At 55.5% G+C, this 17,580-nt stretch overlaps 1 protein-coding gene across 8 annotated transcripts in view; it reads left to right on the forward strand.

The window, feature by feature from the left end:
* Positions 1 to 9,742: 9,742 nt before the first annotated feature.
* Positions 9,743 to 17,580, forward strand: part of ARHGAP23 (Rho GTPase activating protein 23) — an 87,476-nt gene continuing 79,638 nt past the window's right edge. For all 8 annotated transcript variants that reach the window (XM_077971374.1, XM_077971375.1, XM_077971369.1 and 5 more), the window contains exon 1: positions 9,743 to 9,827. In XM_077971374.1, coding sequence (XP_077827500.1) covers positions 9,765 to 9,827 — 63 coding nt within the window. In that variant the 5' untranslated portion in view covers positions 9,743 to 9,764. The remainder of the gene's footprint in view (positions 9,828 to 17,580) is intronic.

The raw sequence follows: 17,580 nt of genomic DNA on the forward strand, positions 1-17,580 counted from the left end.
CACTCAGCCAAGGGCCTCAGAACACCTTCAGCTGTAGGCTGGGTGTTGGCAACAGCTCCCTGTTCCCACAGCGATCTCGAGGTGGGGGTGGCACAGTCTCCCTGCATCCCAGTGCTCTGGGTGTCTCTGGCCTGCTGTCAGTCACCCCCTGCAGCGGGTCGTCAGCCGGGTCGTCAGCCTGGTCTGGGCCATGGGATCAGCTCTGTTGCCAAGGTGCGGTGAGACCGCGGGCAAGCCCCTCTCTGGCCCCTGTAGCATGAGGTGGGGTCCTTCTGACTCCGATGAGCCTCAGGAATGAGGAAAGGGGCTTCCCTTGCAAGGGTCTCCTCTCCCCTAGCAGCGCCCCCAGGACTGGCAGAACAGGGGGTGCAGGAGCCGGCGAGCCCGGAATGTGCGCGGGTCGGGTGCGCGTTGTGTGTGTGTTCGAGTGTGTGCGTGCGTGCGATTGTGCAGTTGCGTGTGAGCGCGTGTGCTTGCCGGTGCGCGGTGCTGCCACGGGCCGGGCGGGGTGAGGAGGGGAGGGGGCGGGCTGAGGGGCGGGGCCGGCGGGGCGGGGCGGGGAGGGGGCTCGGGCGCTGACACCAGGCGCTCCTTGCTCTTGGCGGTCGCCGGGTGCAGCTGCCCGGACAGGGCGCATGGAGGGGCCGCCTCCGCCTGCGCCCCCCGGGGCCGGCGCGGCGAGGACGGCATAGCAGGGCCCAGCATGGAGCAGGTGAGCGGGCGCTGGGCGTGGGTGCGCTGCCGAGAGCGGAGGGAGGGCTGCGGGCGTTGTGACCCGGCGAGGTGGGCTCGTCGAGCGCCAGGGGCCGCCACCGAGGGAGGGGTTGGGGCAATGGAGCTCCGGTCGGGGCGGGGGCTCTGGGGGAGGGATGGGATTGATGTGACACAGAGCTCTCACACACACACACACACACACACACACTAGTACTCCCCTATCACTGACACCCAGGGAGGCGTGTGCAGAGGACACCTCTCTCCCCACCCCCTTTCCAGAAAGAGATCACCCACACTGAGAAACCCCCATTCCCACTTGGTAAGGGTACAGCCCCTGCTCCCTGAACCCAAGCCCAAGAAGGCTACAGGCTCTGCAGTACGAAGGAGTGGGTGGGCTCTGTGCCATATGACTACTGGTTCGTTGACCCCCAGTCCCTCCTGGTGGGACCTCTAGATACACTGGTCCCCTCCCCCTACACATCAAGGGGTTTCTTCCATCCCAGCTCCCCCCCTTTCCCGGTCGCAGCAGCTGCAGCAGCTGCTGCCACCATTTCATGTCAGTGAAAAGATGGGGTGGGCTAGGAGGTTTTCTCCAAATGCACCCCAAAGGCAGAGTTGCAGCCCCAGCCAGGTTTTAGGAGGTGGGTGATGCCTTCCTTTCACACAGGCTCCATCAGACTACACTGAGTGTGGGCTGGGCTCAGCGGGCGGGGATGAAGACCCGCTCTGGTCAGAGTTCTCATTCCCTCACGGATCTCAGCAAATCCCAGACAAGCCGGGCCAGTCCCCTTTGGTGAGCAAGGGGCTCTATCCTGACTTGCAGCCCCCTGATCTAAGACAGGCCAGCAGCCTGATGGGGGGCAGAGTGAGGGGGCTGCTCCAGGGGTTGCCTTACTCCCTTCCCAACCCCCACTTGGGGTGAGGTCTCGGGTGGGGTCTGGAGAGGTGGGATGGGTTTTCTGTCTGGGGTATGCCTTTCAGTGCTCAGCCGCCCTAACTCCCCTCTTTTCCTGGCCCAGGCTTTTTGGGGCTGTTCTGCTTAAAGCAGTGGCTGGGGGCCCTGGCTCTGAGACCCTCCCCTCCAGGCTGAGCACAGGCCCCCTGTCACTCTGGCAGAGGACCCGTGGGTGGCCTGTGATGGTGGTGAGGAGAGGGGTGAGGAGGAGTGGAGGGTGAGGAGTCAGGGGGAGATAGAGTCTGTGGAAGGGGTGACCCTAAGTTTTGGGGGGCTGGAGAGGGGCAGTGGGAGGCATAAAGTGCTCTGGGCATCCTCCCTGGGCTGGGCGTGAGTCTGGGGCGGGGCTGTGGCTGGTCCAGTTTCCAGGCCTGTTTGGCATCTTGGGCATTAATTTAAATGGCCAATGGCAGCTCCCCAGAGCACCAGGCCTGGCTGCTATTGTCATAACTGACTGAACACAAAAATAGTGGTAGGGCGGGGAGGGAGGGAAGAGTAGTAAATGCCACTGAATTGCTCACTGTAAAATGGCTAATTTTACGTTATGTGAATTTCACCTGGATTTTTTTTAAAAGGAGGGGCAGGGCTAGGGGCCACTACTACTTCCTGTCTAGAGAATCCTAAATGCATCTCACCAGGCCTGCAGCTCAGCCTGAGTTGTTCCTCCAAATAGCCCATCTGCCCATCACTGGCCTTCATCAGCCCTCTGGAACTGTTCTAGGAATCAGCCACTTCCCCTTTCCCAGAGGACAGACCAGAGCCTGCTCCCCTGTCGCCTCCCCTGGGAGGAGAAGCATCAAGGGGAGTCAGGACATTGGGCTTCTGCCCTTGGCTCCATTACAGAATCACTGGGAAGCCTTAGACATTCATCCTCTCTGGGCTGCTGTGAAATCTGCCAGCTATGCCGAGTGGTGGCTTCTTGGTCCTTTCTAGTCCTAGGACACCTCTGCCAAGCACAGCAGCTCAGCGTGTCCCCTGGACTGTGAGGTCTCTGCCCACAGACATGGACTTTGATGATCGGCACACTCTCCGAGGTGCCTAGGCTGATGTGGTTAACGCCCAGCTTTCTGGATGCGCCGGAAGCATGGTGTGTGTGGACTGCGTCTGAAATCAGAGCTTCTTTCATTGCACCAGGGGAAGCTCCTATTTTAAGTTTCCCATGTGCTGAGCCCTCTTGTAAAGCAAAGAATCCTTTTATAGTGTGTGAGCCGCCGATGTGTCTGTTTGGTATGTGTGGATTTTGGCATGGAGGGCTTCCTTAAAGGGGAGCATGCCTGGAATCTCTCACGGGGGCTGGAACTGCTGGGTGGGGTGAGTGCCAGGACTGAGGGGCTTGCCTCACTGTGGTCAGTCCCGCCCCTCTTTTCTCCTCATCTGACTCCCAACACTCCCGCCCAGGGCTGGCTCAGGGCCAGACAGAGGAGAGGGGAGCAGCTGCAGGGGGATTTCCAGAGCTTCGACGGGGAGGTGGGAGCCTCCTCTCTAATCCCTTCCCCTTCGCTTCCTCTCTCTTCCCTTCCTCTATGTTCCCCTTCTTTCCTCTTTGCTCCTTTCCTTCCTCCCTTCCAGAAGGGCAAAATGGAGATAGGGAGGAGGGTGGGTCCCATGTGCAGTGATGTGTAGGGACCAGGTGGGGCTAGGCAGGGCCTGGGAGCCTGGAGCAGAAGCAGGAAGAATTGAAAAGCCCTATGTAGAACCGCAGAATTTAGCATCCTGAGCTGGAATGAACTCCCTGGCCTGACCCTTCCCAGAGGGATCATTTGATAGAAAGAGCAACATCAGACTTCGGCTGGAATCCTGAATCCCAGCTGGGGGATCTTGGACAAGCTACTTAGCCTCTCTGGGCCTGTTTCCTCATTTACATAGCGGGGCCGATAATCCCCACCTTAGTGTTGTCATGGGGACTACATGAAATAATGTTTATAAAGAGCTTGGCACATAGTGGGTGCTCAACGTATTTTAATTCCTTTCCTCTCTGTCTTGGTGTTTGCAAGCCCCTGCTGAGCAACAGCCTGGTTTTTGTAAGGCATCTTTGAGCCTTGCGCACACTCACTTATACACATGGTCCATGCCACTGGCCTTCCCTGATGGGGTGTTACACAGTGAAGAGCCTGCTGGGCTGGGTTTCCCAAACCTGGTTTCCCTAAAGATGACCAGTTCAGAGTGGCAGGGGTAGATTTTCTGTCGGCCACCTCCTGCCCTGACATGGGGCCTCACTGGGCATGGATTGCTTACCCTGCTGCCAGCCCAGAGAAACCGCAGCCTCTTGCTCCCACCGTAGCCAGCTGTCCAGAGGTTTCCTGCGTAGGCCCCAGCTGCTTGGCAGATTACCAGAGCTCTTTGGCCCCAGCCTGGCCACGAGTCTTCAGCCTCCCTCCCCGAGGGGTGTTCAGGTGGGATTCTTCTCACAGGATTCCCAGGGGACCTGACACCAGGGATGAGTGGGAACTGGCATCATCTTGAGTGGACCATTGCCCTACCCTCCATCATTAAAGATGCTCAATGAGGTTCATTCTATGGGATGTCTGGGGCTGTGGCCAGTGCCTGCGCCCCACCTTCTCCCTCCTTTCTCTGACATTTGCTAGTAAGGGCTTTGAGGTCTAGGACAAACCCTGCCTGCCTCCCAAGACCCCTTCTTCCTCCCCTAGTCAGTGGAGGCTCCTTCTTGTTTTGCTCAACATTGTGCTTGCACCACCACCTCAGCACCATAGCAGGCACCCTTTGCTGTGTTTGTTGCCCTCCGTGGAATATGGGGACGGTTCCCTTCCCACCAGCCAACACAGCAGTTTGCATGGACTAGGTGCTCAATAATTTTTTTTTTTTTTTTTTTTTTTTTGAGAGGATATCCTGCTCTGTCACCCAGGCTGGACTGCAGCGGCATGATCCCGGCTCACTGCAGCCTCTGCCTCCAGGGTTCAAGTGATTCTCCTGCTTCAGCCTCCCAAGTAGCTGAGACTACAGGCACGTGCCACCATGCCCAGCTAATTTTTTGTTTTTGCTTTTTGTTTTTTTTGAAACAGAGTCTCGCTCTATCGCCCAGGCTGGAGTGCAGTGGCATGATCTCAGCTCACTGTAACCTCCATCTCCCTAGTTCAAGCGATTCTCCTGCCTCAGCCTCTTGAGTAGCTGGGATTACAGGCACACACCACCACACCCAACTAAGTTTTTGTATTTTTAGTAGAGATGGGATTTCACCATGTTGGCCAGGCTGGTCTTGAACTCTTGACCTCAAGTGATCTGCCCTCCTCGGCCTGCCAAAGTGCTGGGATTACAGATGTGAGCCACTGCACCTGGCCAATAAATATCTTTTGACTTGATTAAATGAGGCCCCTCTCCCTTTGGAGATACAAACTGGGGTGGGGATGTTGCCTGTAGGGGACAAGTAGAGGACCTGGGGGTTGAAGCCATGAAAGTGCAAGAACTGCTGTCCCCTCTAGCCCTGCCCTGCCGTCCTTCTCCACCAGGGGATGCTCTTTCCCCTTTGGTGGAAGGGCCTGAACTGGGGCCAGGTTTAGGTGCCCGTGCCCCATAACCCACCTTTCATACATTATGGTTTTTCCTTTTCAGCTCACCGAGTTTTTCAGATTCTTTGTCAAATGTGAGCCTCAAATCAGAGGCAGACCGAGAAGGCCTTATTGTTTTCATCTTACAGAGAGTGAAACTGAGGTTCTGAGAATGTACTTGTTCTCAAAAGTCATACAGCTTCCGGGGGCGGGGAGGGTGCAGCACGAACTTGAACCCAGGTCTTCAGACTCTTGATTCGGTGCTCTTTTGAGGACATCATAAACCCGGGTTCCTCCTCTGGAGCCCCAGACTCCAGATACTTTTTCCTCCAGTCCGCTCATCATGCCCTCCTTGCGTCCCCTCCGGCTCTCTCTCCTTAGCACCTGCTCCTCAACCCAACAGCCTGCTGACGTCTTCCCCACCCAAACAGACACCTGCCTTGTCCACACCCACCTGTGCCGCCCGCCTGTCCCTTCCTGTTAATGCTCAGTGGGCAGATTCCACTCCCTCCTCCCTGGGGCTCCTCCTCCCTGCATAGTCTGACCCCCACACCCACTGGCCCCCGAGGCTGCTGTCTCTGCCCCGCACAGTGCCGCCTTCTCTGGTTGCCTGCTTCCTCCCAGTCCTTGTTACCTCCTCCTTCTCTGCCTACTCCTAGCCCAGGGTTCTTCACTCTCCCTGGAGAATCTGAACCACACCCCTGGTCTCAGGGACTACCAGAGTCTCTAACTCAAGCCTCTCTTCCAGAAGATAGGACCCAGGGTTTAAGCAGCCTGTCACAATTCCACCAGCCTCATAGCCTGCTGGTTAAGTGTGTGGATCCTGAAGCCCAAATGCCTGGGTTCAAATCCTGTGTGGCCTTGGGTAAGATACTTGAGTTCTCTGGGCCTCATTTTCCTTATCCATAGAATGAGGATTGAGATCTGTTTCACAGGCCTTTGTGAGGCTTAACTGGGATCACACATACAAAGGACTTTGTGCCTGGCTTGTCCCCTCTCTCTGTGAACACCCTAGACAACCTGATATTCCAAGCCTTGGCCTTGCCCTGGACTCTTCCATTTCCTTCCTCCTGCTCACCAAGTCCCAGAGCCTCTGTTGTTTGTGGCTCCTGCCCCTTGCCTTGGTATATTTCTCCCAGAATCCCCTTGCCTGCCGCCCTCCATTCCTGTTCCCCTTACGTGCCATGGTGGCCATGGCAAAATCGCTGCTTCAGCTCCCTGCCCCAAACCAGGCTAGCCTGGAAGCACCTCTGGGCAGCCCTTTCACCATCACACCCCCGCCTGTGTTTCCTTCCTCATCCCTCCATGCTTCCTGCCCACAGGCACCCTCCACTTGGCCCCAGCCACAATGCCGATGCCGGAGCCTGCTCTCTCCTGCCTCCCTGGTTCACCCTAAGCATCCCTCTCCCTGGAGGGCCTTTTTCCCTACTCCCACCCTCCCCTGCCCCATCCACGAAGCCCAAGAAGCTCAAGGCACCTCCTGGGGAAGCCTCCTCTGCTTCTCCAGCCGAATGTGGAATGTGCTCCTGTGCTGGCGGTTCTTTAGAGTCACAATTGGAGAAGACCCAGGCCGCTCAAGGGAAGGATCTAGGCCTCACCTCTGTATTCCCAGGGTCAACTACCCCACCCCCTCGTCTCCTCTACCCCCTCACATAGTAGACCTTTGTGAATGAAGGATGGTGATTGGGCTGGGGAAGGAATTTGGAAAGAGGGGGAGTATGAGGAGGGTCCTCAATGAGGGAGACTCTCCCCATGTTGGGCTCTATGGCTCCAAACCCCAAAAAAGAGGGTACAGGAATACGGTGGGTGCTGGGGCGGATGGCAGGATGCATGAAGTGAGACCCGGAGTGTGGAGAGAGGAAGGGGAGCCGGAATGGAGAGGAAGGTGAGGAGGAAGAGCGGCTAGAGAAGATGGATGGGGTGGGCTGGGACAGGGTGGGGGTGCAGGTCAAGGTGCAGGAAGAGGTGGGAAGGGCAGCAGGGTGGGGAGAGAGCCGCACTTTCTGGGAAGTGGGAGCCGGTGGGGGAGGCTCTGCAGTGCATTGTGGAGGGAGGAATTCGCCTGGCCTGCCGGTCAGTGTGAGCTCATTTCCTCTCACCCCCTCCTGCAGGGTCTGAGGGCATCAGGCTCTGGAAAAAGTGAGCCAGGGGCACCCCAGGGCCACCACCCTCCCTCCTCCCCCATGGCCTCAGTTCAGTCTGATTTCAGATGCCAACCCTTCCCCCTCACAGAGAGAACCCTTTATCCTGGGAGGAAAGGACCTCTGAGCCAAGGTGGCAACAAGTGTTGGACCACTGGAGCTACAGGACAGAAAGAGGCAGGAACAGGGACCTGGTTGAAAGTTAAGCAAGAAAATCCAGGGAGTATGACAGATTACAGTTAGACAGCAGGAAGGACTTTCCAGAAGTGGAGGCTAATTCTGGCTGCACATGACCTTGATGAAAAGGGATGAGGAAGGGAGAGGAGTCATTTAACTGCCCCTCCATTATTATGAAACAGAATCCCTTTCTCTTGACCACCAGGGGATTTAAAATACATTAAATGAAGCATATGATCTAAAATCCAGTCAGAATCTCATTCCTCAGGTTCACAGGAGTAGGGATGGCCTAATTGTTGTCTGGGGCACCCCAACCCCTCTAAGACCTGAGTTCCCAACCCTGATCAAGGGTAAAAGGGTGGGGGTTGGGGCTGCTTGGCTCTCAGGGATCTCTTTGTCCAAGGAAGGTGGTAACTCCAGCAGGCAGAGCTGGCCTTCCCGCTTTCACTGCCTCCTCTCTCCAAGTCCTATTTTATCCTCTGCCTTCTTTTCTACATAATCTGGGGAAAGGAATATGGAAGCCACTTCAACTGCAAAAGGCATGGGAAAGAGGTAAGCATAAGCTGTAGGAAGTAAGAAGCAGGAAGAATGGGAGTTAGATAGTAGAAAGAATTTTTTTTTTTTTTTTTTTTTTTTTTTTTTTGAGACGGAGTCTCGCTCTGTCGCCCAAGCTGGAGTGCAGTGGCCGGATCTCAGCTCACTGCAAGCTCCGCCGCCCAAGTTTACGCCATTCTCCTGCCTCAGCCTCCCGAGTAGCTGGGACTACAGGCGCCTGCCACCTCGCCCGGCTAGTTTTTTGTATTTTTTTAGTAGAGACGGGGTTTCACCGTGTTAGCCAGGATGGTCTTGATCTCCTGACCTCGTGATCCGCCCGTCTCGGCCTCCCAAAGTGCTGGGATTACAGGCTTGAGCCACCGCGCCCGGCCGTAGAAAGAATTTTCTAGCTATTTTCTAGAAATGAAGGACAAGGCCAGGTGTGGTGGCTCACACCTATAATCCCAGCACTTTGGGAGGCTGAGGCAGGCGGATATCACTGGAGGTCAGGAGTTCGAGACCAGCCTGGCCATCCTGGTGAAACCCTATCTCTACCAAAATACAAAAGTTAGCTGGCGGTGTGGCATGGGCCTGTAGTCCCAGCTACTCGGGGAGGCTGAGGCAGGAGGATCGTTTGAACCTGGGAGGCGGAGGTTTCAGTGAGCCTAGATCTTGCCACTGTACGCCAGCCTGGGTGACAGAGTGAGACCCTGCCTCAAAAAAAAAAAAAAAAAAAAAGAAAGACAGACAGAAGGACTGTCCCTCCCTAGACTGTCAGGAGTTGGGCTGGAGGGGGTCCTTCTGGGGGACAAGGAAAGAAGCTGGCTGAGGACCAGAGCATCTCTTTAGGCCGAGGTCAGAGTGAAGCCAAGAAGGGTGGCTGTGGGGTGCTGGTGACTGGGAGCCTCTGCTGTCACTGCTGTTCACTGCATAGCAGGACTGTGGGCTGGCCCCATGGCCTGAGCCCCGAGACAGGCTGGGTGGGGGTCAGAAGGTCTGAGGCACCTGCCAGCCTCTTCTATCCTCGACTCCCCTGCCTCTCTGGGATCCTGGGCTGAGACTCTGGCTGGAAGGGGCTTACCCTACACTGAGGGGCACCCTGTCTCCCCGCCCCCTGCACTAAATCTGCCCTCGTGTCTCAATGTCTAGGGGTCTCTAAAGGGAAGAAGGCCTCTAAGCCTTTTTCTGTCTCCCCCTCTTTCTGATCCTGGGTCTCCTCATCTTTGTTTCTCACCTTTTCTGCCTCACTCTGCGCTGTCTCTATCTTATCTCTCCCTTTCTCATTCTTTCTGGGTCTCTGGATCTCTGTTTCTGACCATCTCTGGCTGGCTGTTTCTCTTTGCTTCCCTCTCCCTCCCTCCCTGTCCCTGTGCTAGTTCTGGGTTCGGTGCCCTTGTCCTCTTTCCTGGGCCTGGATGGCCCTCTATCTGGGCCGGTCCCTTGGAGGCCGGGAAGGCGTCTCCTGGAGACCGCCTCTCTCCCCAGGCTGGGTTCTGACGTTCAACTCTCAGGCAGCCCTCGTCCCTGCCTCAGCCCAGTTGCCGGTCTGTGGCCCTTGAGCGAGGCCACTGGCTCACCCCGAAGGGAGCGCGGGGTGGGTGGTGGGAAGGGGGAGGGGCGAGGGGGCGGACCCCGGGGGGGAGCCACACCGCGCTGGGCCCCGCCCCCGGCCCCGCCCCTCCCGGGTCCCTGCCGGCGCCCCCAGCAGTGCCCTGGCCACAGAGCCGCCGCTGCCACCCGATGAATGGAGTCGCCTTCTGCCTGGTCGGGATCCCGCCCCGCCCGGAGCCCCGGCCCCCACAGGTGAGGACGCTGGGCCAGGGAAGTGGGCGGGGCCGGTAGCTGCTGGGGAGCGGGCGGCCAGGCCGGGGTCGCTGCGACCCCGCTCGCCCTGCACAGCCTGGGGCGCACGGTGGGAGCGGGCACCGCGGGCACCGCTGCGGGGAGCTTCAGCTGGTGGCAGGCCCGGGAGGGGGCCCGAGCAAGAGCTGTCCGGGATAGAGGGGCGGGAAGGAGGAAGGTAGGCAAGGGGCCGGGACGGGCACGGGGCTGCCAGGGCAGGGGGCACAGACCCGGGTGGCGGTGCCAGGCCCCCAGCGGCTGGGCAGCGGGGGCGGGAGGCCCGCGGCTTTTGTCCGGGTTTGTCAGGCGGGGCGCCTGCCGCCGTTTCCTCTGCCCGAGTTTTCGTTTTCCGTTGGCGAGGCCCGGCACAGCTGGAGGGAGAGGGAGTGGGGGAGGGGGTTCCCGTAGCGGGACGTCCTCCCCCAAGGCGTCCGAACACCCCCTCCCCGCGCCACACTCGCCCCCTGCTGGGTCGGACTGCGGGACGGGTTGCCAGGCACGGTTCCGCCGCCCTCCTGGGTCCTGGGGAAGTTATAGACACAGGCCTGGGACCCCCGGCTCTGCCGGCGCGGCTGCCCTCCCCTTTGCACTCTCCGACCGGCTGTGGGTGGGTCAAAGCGCGGGGTGCCAGGGGCATTACTCAGCGCTGGGCTGCTCTGCTTGGGTTCTTTCATCTGCCAGCTGCTGAGTCTGGGGAGGGGCCAGCAGGGGCCTCCCGGCCCCATCCCCCATTAGGGTCATTCCCTTACCTCTGAGCCTGGCTGCCCGCCCTGCAGCAGCACCCCAGCAGGCCTCCCTGCTCCTAAGTTGAAGGGTTGAACACTGTCAGGTCAACAGTTTCCCTGAGCTCGGAAAAGAAATTCCCTGAAGTCCAGGTTGAGGTCAAGGCCTGGGCTGAGGCCTGTTCCTCTTTAGACAGGGCTGAAAGACTTGGGGACTCTCCTCCCCAGCTTTCCAGGCAGTGTTGAAGGTGGGATCTGCTGCTTGCAACTCTTTCAGAGACTGGTGTGTTCCTTGGTTGCTGGACGTGTTCAGTTCTCCCTCAATCTGCATCTCTCCCGGACTCCCTTCAGCCAAAGTGTGTTTCCTAATTATGAACTTGAAATTCAGGATGGACGGGGGGTGGGGGTGGAGGTCATTAAGCATGAGTCCCTTGGATTCAGTCCCCCACCAACAACACATACTTCATCTCTATCCCCTGCACCCCTCTCTGTCTCCACCCCAACCCTGAAGCCTAGCTGGGGGTGAGTGGCTTTTGATCCCATGTAGTTCTCCCCTCTGCCAGGGCAACAGACCCCGTTCCCCAAAGTGACGGCTCTCACTGCCATGTACTCATTGGCATGCGATTTGAATCTCGATTATATAACCAGTCATTTCACCTCCAAAGGCAGCCCAAAGGTCCCCAGCCCCAGTGTCTTCCACTTGCCCACAGTGTGGTTGGGTCCACCCCAAGGTGGCTGGGAATTCCAAGATCCTGCACCTGAGGCCCTGACCTCTTCTTGGGAACCGTGGGAGCAGTAAATCCTCTACATTCAATGCTGGATTCAAAGGCCTCAATAATAATAAACAGGAAGAATGGGAGTGGGCAGGGTAGGTGTTGGTGTCCCATTTCACAGAGAGGGTCTGAGCCTATGTAGTGAGGGTGCCCAGGCAAGAACCCAGGACGCTTGAAGGTAGTCAGGGCACAAGATGAAGCTTGGGGAGTAAAGCTATTAGGAAGGTGTCTGACTACAGCAATGGGTCAGGCTTGCGTGGATCCCAACCCAAGCAGAGAAGGACTGGATGGGGGGAAGAGACCCCGTGCTTGTGCCCCTCTCCTCGGGCTGACCTTGGGCTCATGGGGAAGAAGTGTAGCATTCTTGGCATGGATGGGAGTGGGAGTGAGGGAGGGTGCTCGTTCTGAGCAGAGCAGTGCAGGAGTGGGTAGTAGATTGCTTCATCCTTCATTGCAGGGATACTCAGAAGCACTTCTTGATGTGCAAGGTTAAAAGAGAGACTACAAAGCAGCAGTGTGGAAGAAGTTACAATGTGAGGGACTGCAGTTAGATACTCAGGAGAACTTCTAGGGAGGGGCTTGTGACCCGCAGCATCCCAGGCTAGCCATGCAGGGAAGTTTCCAGCAGTATAGTGGGTCAGGTGGATTCTTGTAAGTTGGATTCCAATGTAGAAATCTGGAGATGGTCATTGGAGATATCAAATATGCCAGCAAATATATTCAAATGAGCATTGGTGCCTGGAAACAAAAAATGTGTTTTTAAGGAAGGGGAGTTGCTTTCACAGTGTAGCTCATAGTTAATACACAGACAGCAAAAACTCCTGGCCAGGATTTATAAAAACTCCCTCATTTGATCCTCACAATACCACTAAGAGGTAGATACCATTATTATCCCCATTTTACAGTTGAGGACACTGAGGCACAGACAGCTAATATTGCAGCCCAAATCACACCCCCAGTGCCCTGTGGAGCCAGGGTAGGAACATGGCAGTCTGGCTCCAGGGTCTTGCTCTCACCCTCACTATCTGGCTTCTCAGGACCTGCTGTGTACCGCTGTCACTCCCACCCCAAATCTGTATCCATTCTGTACACAGCCCAAGATCAAGGTCAGCTTCTGGCTGGATTACAGCTTGGTTGCTTGTCTTCTGTTCTATTTCTTTACTCCTCCAATCTTTCCCACCCTGCCCCATGCTGGCCTATAGCACTCGGCCAGGGCTCAGTTCACTGGTGTTTTCCTTCCAAAGGAGCATCAAGCCCTGCTCTGTTGGCTGCAGGGGTTCAAAGGTGAGATATTGGCTTGGTCAGGGATTTGGACAAAGCCCGGTTTTAATGATCCTGCTCTCACCGTCTCGGGAGAGAGACATGAATAGGGCCTGTGGGAGCTGGTGCTGCCTTTCCCCTAGCACCCCGCACCCCCTTCAAACAACCCGCCTTTAGATCCAGGCCCCCCTGTTTCTTGTGAAATTGTGCCAGTTTGTCAGCAGGGCAGTACCAGTCTGCGCCAGGCAGGCATCTCCTCCCCGACTGCCTCAGTGGGACATCAGGCTGAGATGGCCTTGGGGCTGGACTTTGGGGAGATTTTAAAGCCCTTTTTGGGGTGGGGTGTATTTACCACCTGTCAGAGTGGGTGAGGACCAAAGGGGTCATCATGTCCAACTCTCTTAGGCTACAGTGGGGAAACAGACTGGGGAGTGCCCAAGGTCCCTCAGCCTTGGCAGATAAGGACCCATCTTCTGACTCCCAGCTCCCAGGCCATGCCTTTCCCTCTGTGGTTGGTTCTGTCCTTCGTGGCCCCCCTCAGTGCAGGGTTCTTGGACTGGGCTCCAAGAGGGAGAGGGGAGGGCAGGGAGGAGCGGGGATGAGTGGACAATGTGTCCTGTTCATCTCTGTGTCCCCAGTGGCCAGCACAGAGCCTGGCACAGAGCAGTTCTCCATAAATGTTTGTGAAGTGCAAACCAGGGAACAGCCCCGCCTGTGGCCTCCCAGGGCGCCCCATGCTCAGCTCTACCCCTGACACTGTGATGGTCCATCTCATATCCATCTACCCCACCAGACAGGAGTTATTTGAGGCCAAGAAAAATAATAATAGCAACTCCTTCCATAGTGCTTACCTCTATGTTGGTATATTACCATCACCCCACTTGACAGATTAAGAAACTGACACAGGCTGGGTACGGTGGCTCACACCTGTAATCCCAGCACTTTAGGAGGCTGAGGTGGGCAGATCACCTGAGGTCAAGAGTTCAAGACCAACCTGGCCAACATGGTGAAACCCCGTCTCTACTAAAAACACAAAAAATTAGCCGGGCGTGGTGATGCACGCCTGTACTTCCAGCTACTTGGGAGGCTGAGATAGGAGAATTGCCTGAACCAGGCAGGCAGAGGTTGCAGTGAGCCGAGATCGCGCCATTGCACTCCAGCCTGGGTGACAAGAGTGAAACTCCTCAAAAAAAAAAAAAAAAGAAAAAAGAAAAAGAAAAAAAAAAAAAAGAAACTGACACAAAGAGATACCATAGCTTCCAAAGGCCACCCAGCAAGTAAGTGGCAGAGCTGAAGAGTTGGCCATGTTCTTAACCCCATTCCAAGGGGCCCCAGAGGTGTCATGTTTGTCTCGGTGTCCACAGAGCCTGGCATATAGCAAGTCCTCAGATAATGTTTGTAGACCAAATGACTGAATTCACGAATAATGCTATTACGTTGGCCATGAAGTAAAAAGATTGAAAAAAAAAAAAAGAATTAATTCATGACTAATGGGACAGTGTGTATGGAAAAACCACAGACTTCTATAGCCTATCCCTTTGGAAGTGGGGGTGCTGGGGCCTTGGGAAGGTGGCTTGGAGGTCTATCACACTTTGTTTTCTCACAACAGTGCCTGAGCCAAACCTAGAGAGGAAGGGAAGGTCCACTCGCCCACACTGAAGCATGGCAGGGGTCACCAGGGGCTTCCCCAGTCTTTGGCTTCTCTTTGGCTCTCCCTCCCTCTCTTGTTCCCTCAGAGTTCTGAGGGGTCGGTGCTGAAGAAAGAGCACGTGGGAAAAAAAAACTACAGGTTGGAATCAAGAGGCCTGTTTATTTTTCACCTCTCTGGCCCTGAGATGTTCAGCTCAATGCATCACTTTGTGGTGGAAGATTCTGTCCTTTTGAAGTTAGAGGGTTAGACAAAGCCTGGTTTGGGGCAGGGCCTGTCCTAACTATCAATTCTCTAACTCTCACAGAAAGGGTGTTGGTGCCGGGCACAGAGGCTCACACCTGTAATCCCAGCACTTTGGGAAGCCAAGGTAGAAGGATTGCTTGGACTCAGGAGTTTGAGACCAGCCTGGGCGACATAGGGAGACCCAATACCTACAGAACATTTTTAAAAATTAACTGGGGCCGGGCGCGGTGGCTCAAGCCTGTAATCCCAGCACTTTGGGAGGCCGAGACGGGCGGATCACGAGGTCAGGAGATCGAGACCATCCTGGCTAACACAATGAAACCCCGTCTCCACTAAAAAAATACAAAAAAATTAGCCGGGCGTGGTGGCGGTGCCTGTAGTCCCAGCTACTCGGGAGGCAGGAGAATGGCGGGAACCCGGGAGGCGGAGCTTGCAGTGAGCCGAGATCGCGCCACTGCACTCCAGCCTGGGCGACAGAGCGAGACTCCGCCTCAAAAAAAAAAAAAAAAAAAAAAAAAAAATTAACTGGGCCCAGGAGCAGTGGCTGACACCTATAATCCCAGCACTTTGGGAGGCCAAGGCAGGTGAATCACCTGAGGTCAGGAATTTGAGACCAGCCTGGCCAACATGGTGAAACACTGTCTCTACTAAAAGTACAAAATTGGCTGGGCGAAGTGGCACACACCTGTAGTCCCACCTACTTGGGAGGCTGAGGCAGGATAATCGCTTGAACCCGGGAGAGGGAGATTGCAGTGGGCCAAGATCATGCCATTGCACTCCAGACTTAATGACAAGAGCAAAATGTAGTCTAAAACAAAAACAAAAACAAAAACAAAAAACCATAGCTGAGCATGTAGTCCCAGCTACTCAGGTAGTGGAGGTGGGAAAATCACTTGAGCTGGAGGGTTTGAGTCTGCAGTGAGCCGTGACTGCACCACTGCACTCCAGCCTGGGCAACATAATGAGACCCTGTCTCAAAAAACAAAACAAAACAAAACAAAGAAGAGCGAGAAGGGGGTGTTGGATTTCTGGCCACCTCCCTCCATTCCTAAACCTTAGGCCCAGGGACATCTGAAACCTCCTCAAAGCCCTGTGCACCTAGGCAGATGACCTCTTGCTCTCTGACCCCTCTGCTCCCCATTTGTTGGTTTGAATTAAGACTAGTCAGGAGGGCCAGGCGCGGTGGCTCAAGCCTGTAATCCCAGCACTTTGGGAGGCCGAGACGGGCGGATCACGAGGTCGGGAGATCGAGACCATCCTGGCTAACACGGTGAAACCCCGTCTCTACTAAAAAAATACAAAAAACTAGCCAGGCGAGGTGGCGGGCGCCTGTAGTCCCAGCTACTAGGGAGGCTGAGGCAGGAGAATGGCGGGAACCCGGGAGGCGGAGCTTGCAGTGAGCTGAGATCCGGCCACTGCACTCCAGCCTGGGAGACAGAGCGAGACTCCGTCTCAAAAAAAAAAAAAAGACTAGTCAGGAGACTGGGCGCGGTGGCTCATACCTGTAATCCCAGCACTTTGGGAGGCCGAGGCGGGCAGATCACGAGGTCAGGAGATCGAGACCATCCTGGCTGACATGGCAAAACCCCATCTCCACTAAAAGTACAAAAAATCAGGCCGGGCGCATTGGCTCAAGCCTGTAATCCCAGCACTTTGGGAGGCCGAGACGGGCGGATCACAAGGTCAGGAGATCGAGACCATCCTGGCTAACCCTGTGAAACCCCGTCTCTACTAAAAAATACAAAAAAACTAGCCGGGCGAGGTGGCAGGCGCCTGCAGTCCCAGCTACTCAGGAGGCTGAGGCAGGAGAATGGCATAAACCTGGGAGGCGGAGCTTGCAGTGAGCTGAGATCCGGCCACTGCACTCCAGCCTGGGTGACAGAGCGAGACTCCGTCTCAAAAAAAAAAAAAAAAAAAAAAAATCAGCCAGGTGTGGTGGCGGGCGCCTGTGGTCCCAGCTACTTGGGAGGCTGAGGCAGGAAAATGGCGTGAACCCGGGAGGTGGAGGTTTCAGTGAGCTGAAATCGCACCACTGCACTCCAGCCTGGGCAACAGAGCAAGACTCCATTTCAAAAAAAAATTAAAAAGAACTAGTTAGTCACTATCTGCAGGCCACACCTCATCTACTGAAAAAGGAGAGGAGCTGGCTAGAAAAAAAGAGGACCCCGAGGGAGATATGGTCCACCGTTTAATCTAGACAGGCCAATCACTGGAGCTATGAGGCCTGAGCCTGGCCTGACCCTCAGTTCGTTGGAAGGCAGGAGCATCCTCAGGTAGAGTGTATGGGCTTTGCCTGCCTTCAGCCTGCTGAGATCCAAATTTTAGATGTACTCCTTGTTCACTGTGTGCCTTTGGTCAAGTTGCTTCATTGTTTTAGCCTCGGTTTTCTTTTATTCTTTTGAGGCAGGGTCTCATTCTGTTGCTCAGGCTGGAGTGCAGTGGTGTGAGCTTGGTGCACTACAGCCTTGAACTCCTGGGATCAAGTGAGCCTCCCTCCTCAGCCTCCTGAGTAGTTGAGACTACAGGTGCATGCCACCATGCCCAGCTAAGTTTTCTATTTTTGTATTTTTTATAGAGACAGGGTTTTGCCATGTTGCCCAGACTGGTCTCAAACTCCTGGACTCAAGCAATCCCTGCACTTTGGCCTCCCAAAGTGTAGGGATTACAGGTGTCAGCCACCACACCTGGCTGGTTTTCTTATCCCTGAAATAATCCCTCAAAATTATGGAGAGGGCTAAATGAGGTAATATTGGTAAAGTGGCTGAGATTTAGTCATCTCAATTATTGGTAGCAACTATTATTAAAAAAACAATCAATGGATAGAAAGGAGAACAATGCACTTTTGGCTCAGTAAAAAGTACTGACCTTTACGGTCAGAGTAATCTAAAGAGAAAGTGATCTGCCTCTAGAGGTAATGAGGCCCCCATCACTGGAGGTGCAATGAGGTCCAGGCAAGCACAGGCTGGAGAATGATATGCACTAGAGAGAATTCAGGAAAGCCTTGGCACAGGAAACTTTCCGGGCCCTGCTTTGGCATCAGCACTATATGATAGGAAATTAGAGGA

Source organism: Macaca mulatta, chromosome 16, assembly GCF_049350105.2.
Source record: "Macaca mulatta isolate MMU2019108-1 chromosome 16, T2T-MMU8v2.0, whole genome shotgun sequence".
Lineage (NCBI taxonomy): Eukaryota > Metazoa > Chordata > Mammalia > Primates > Cercopithecidae > Macaca > Macaca mulatta.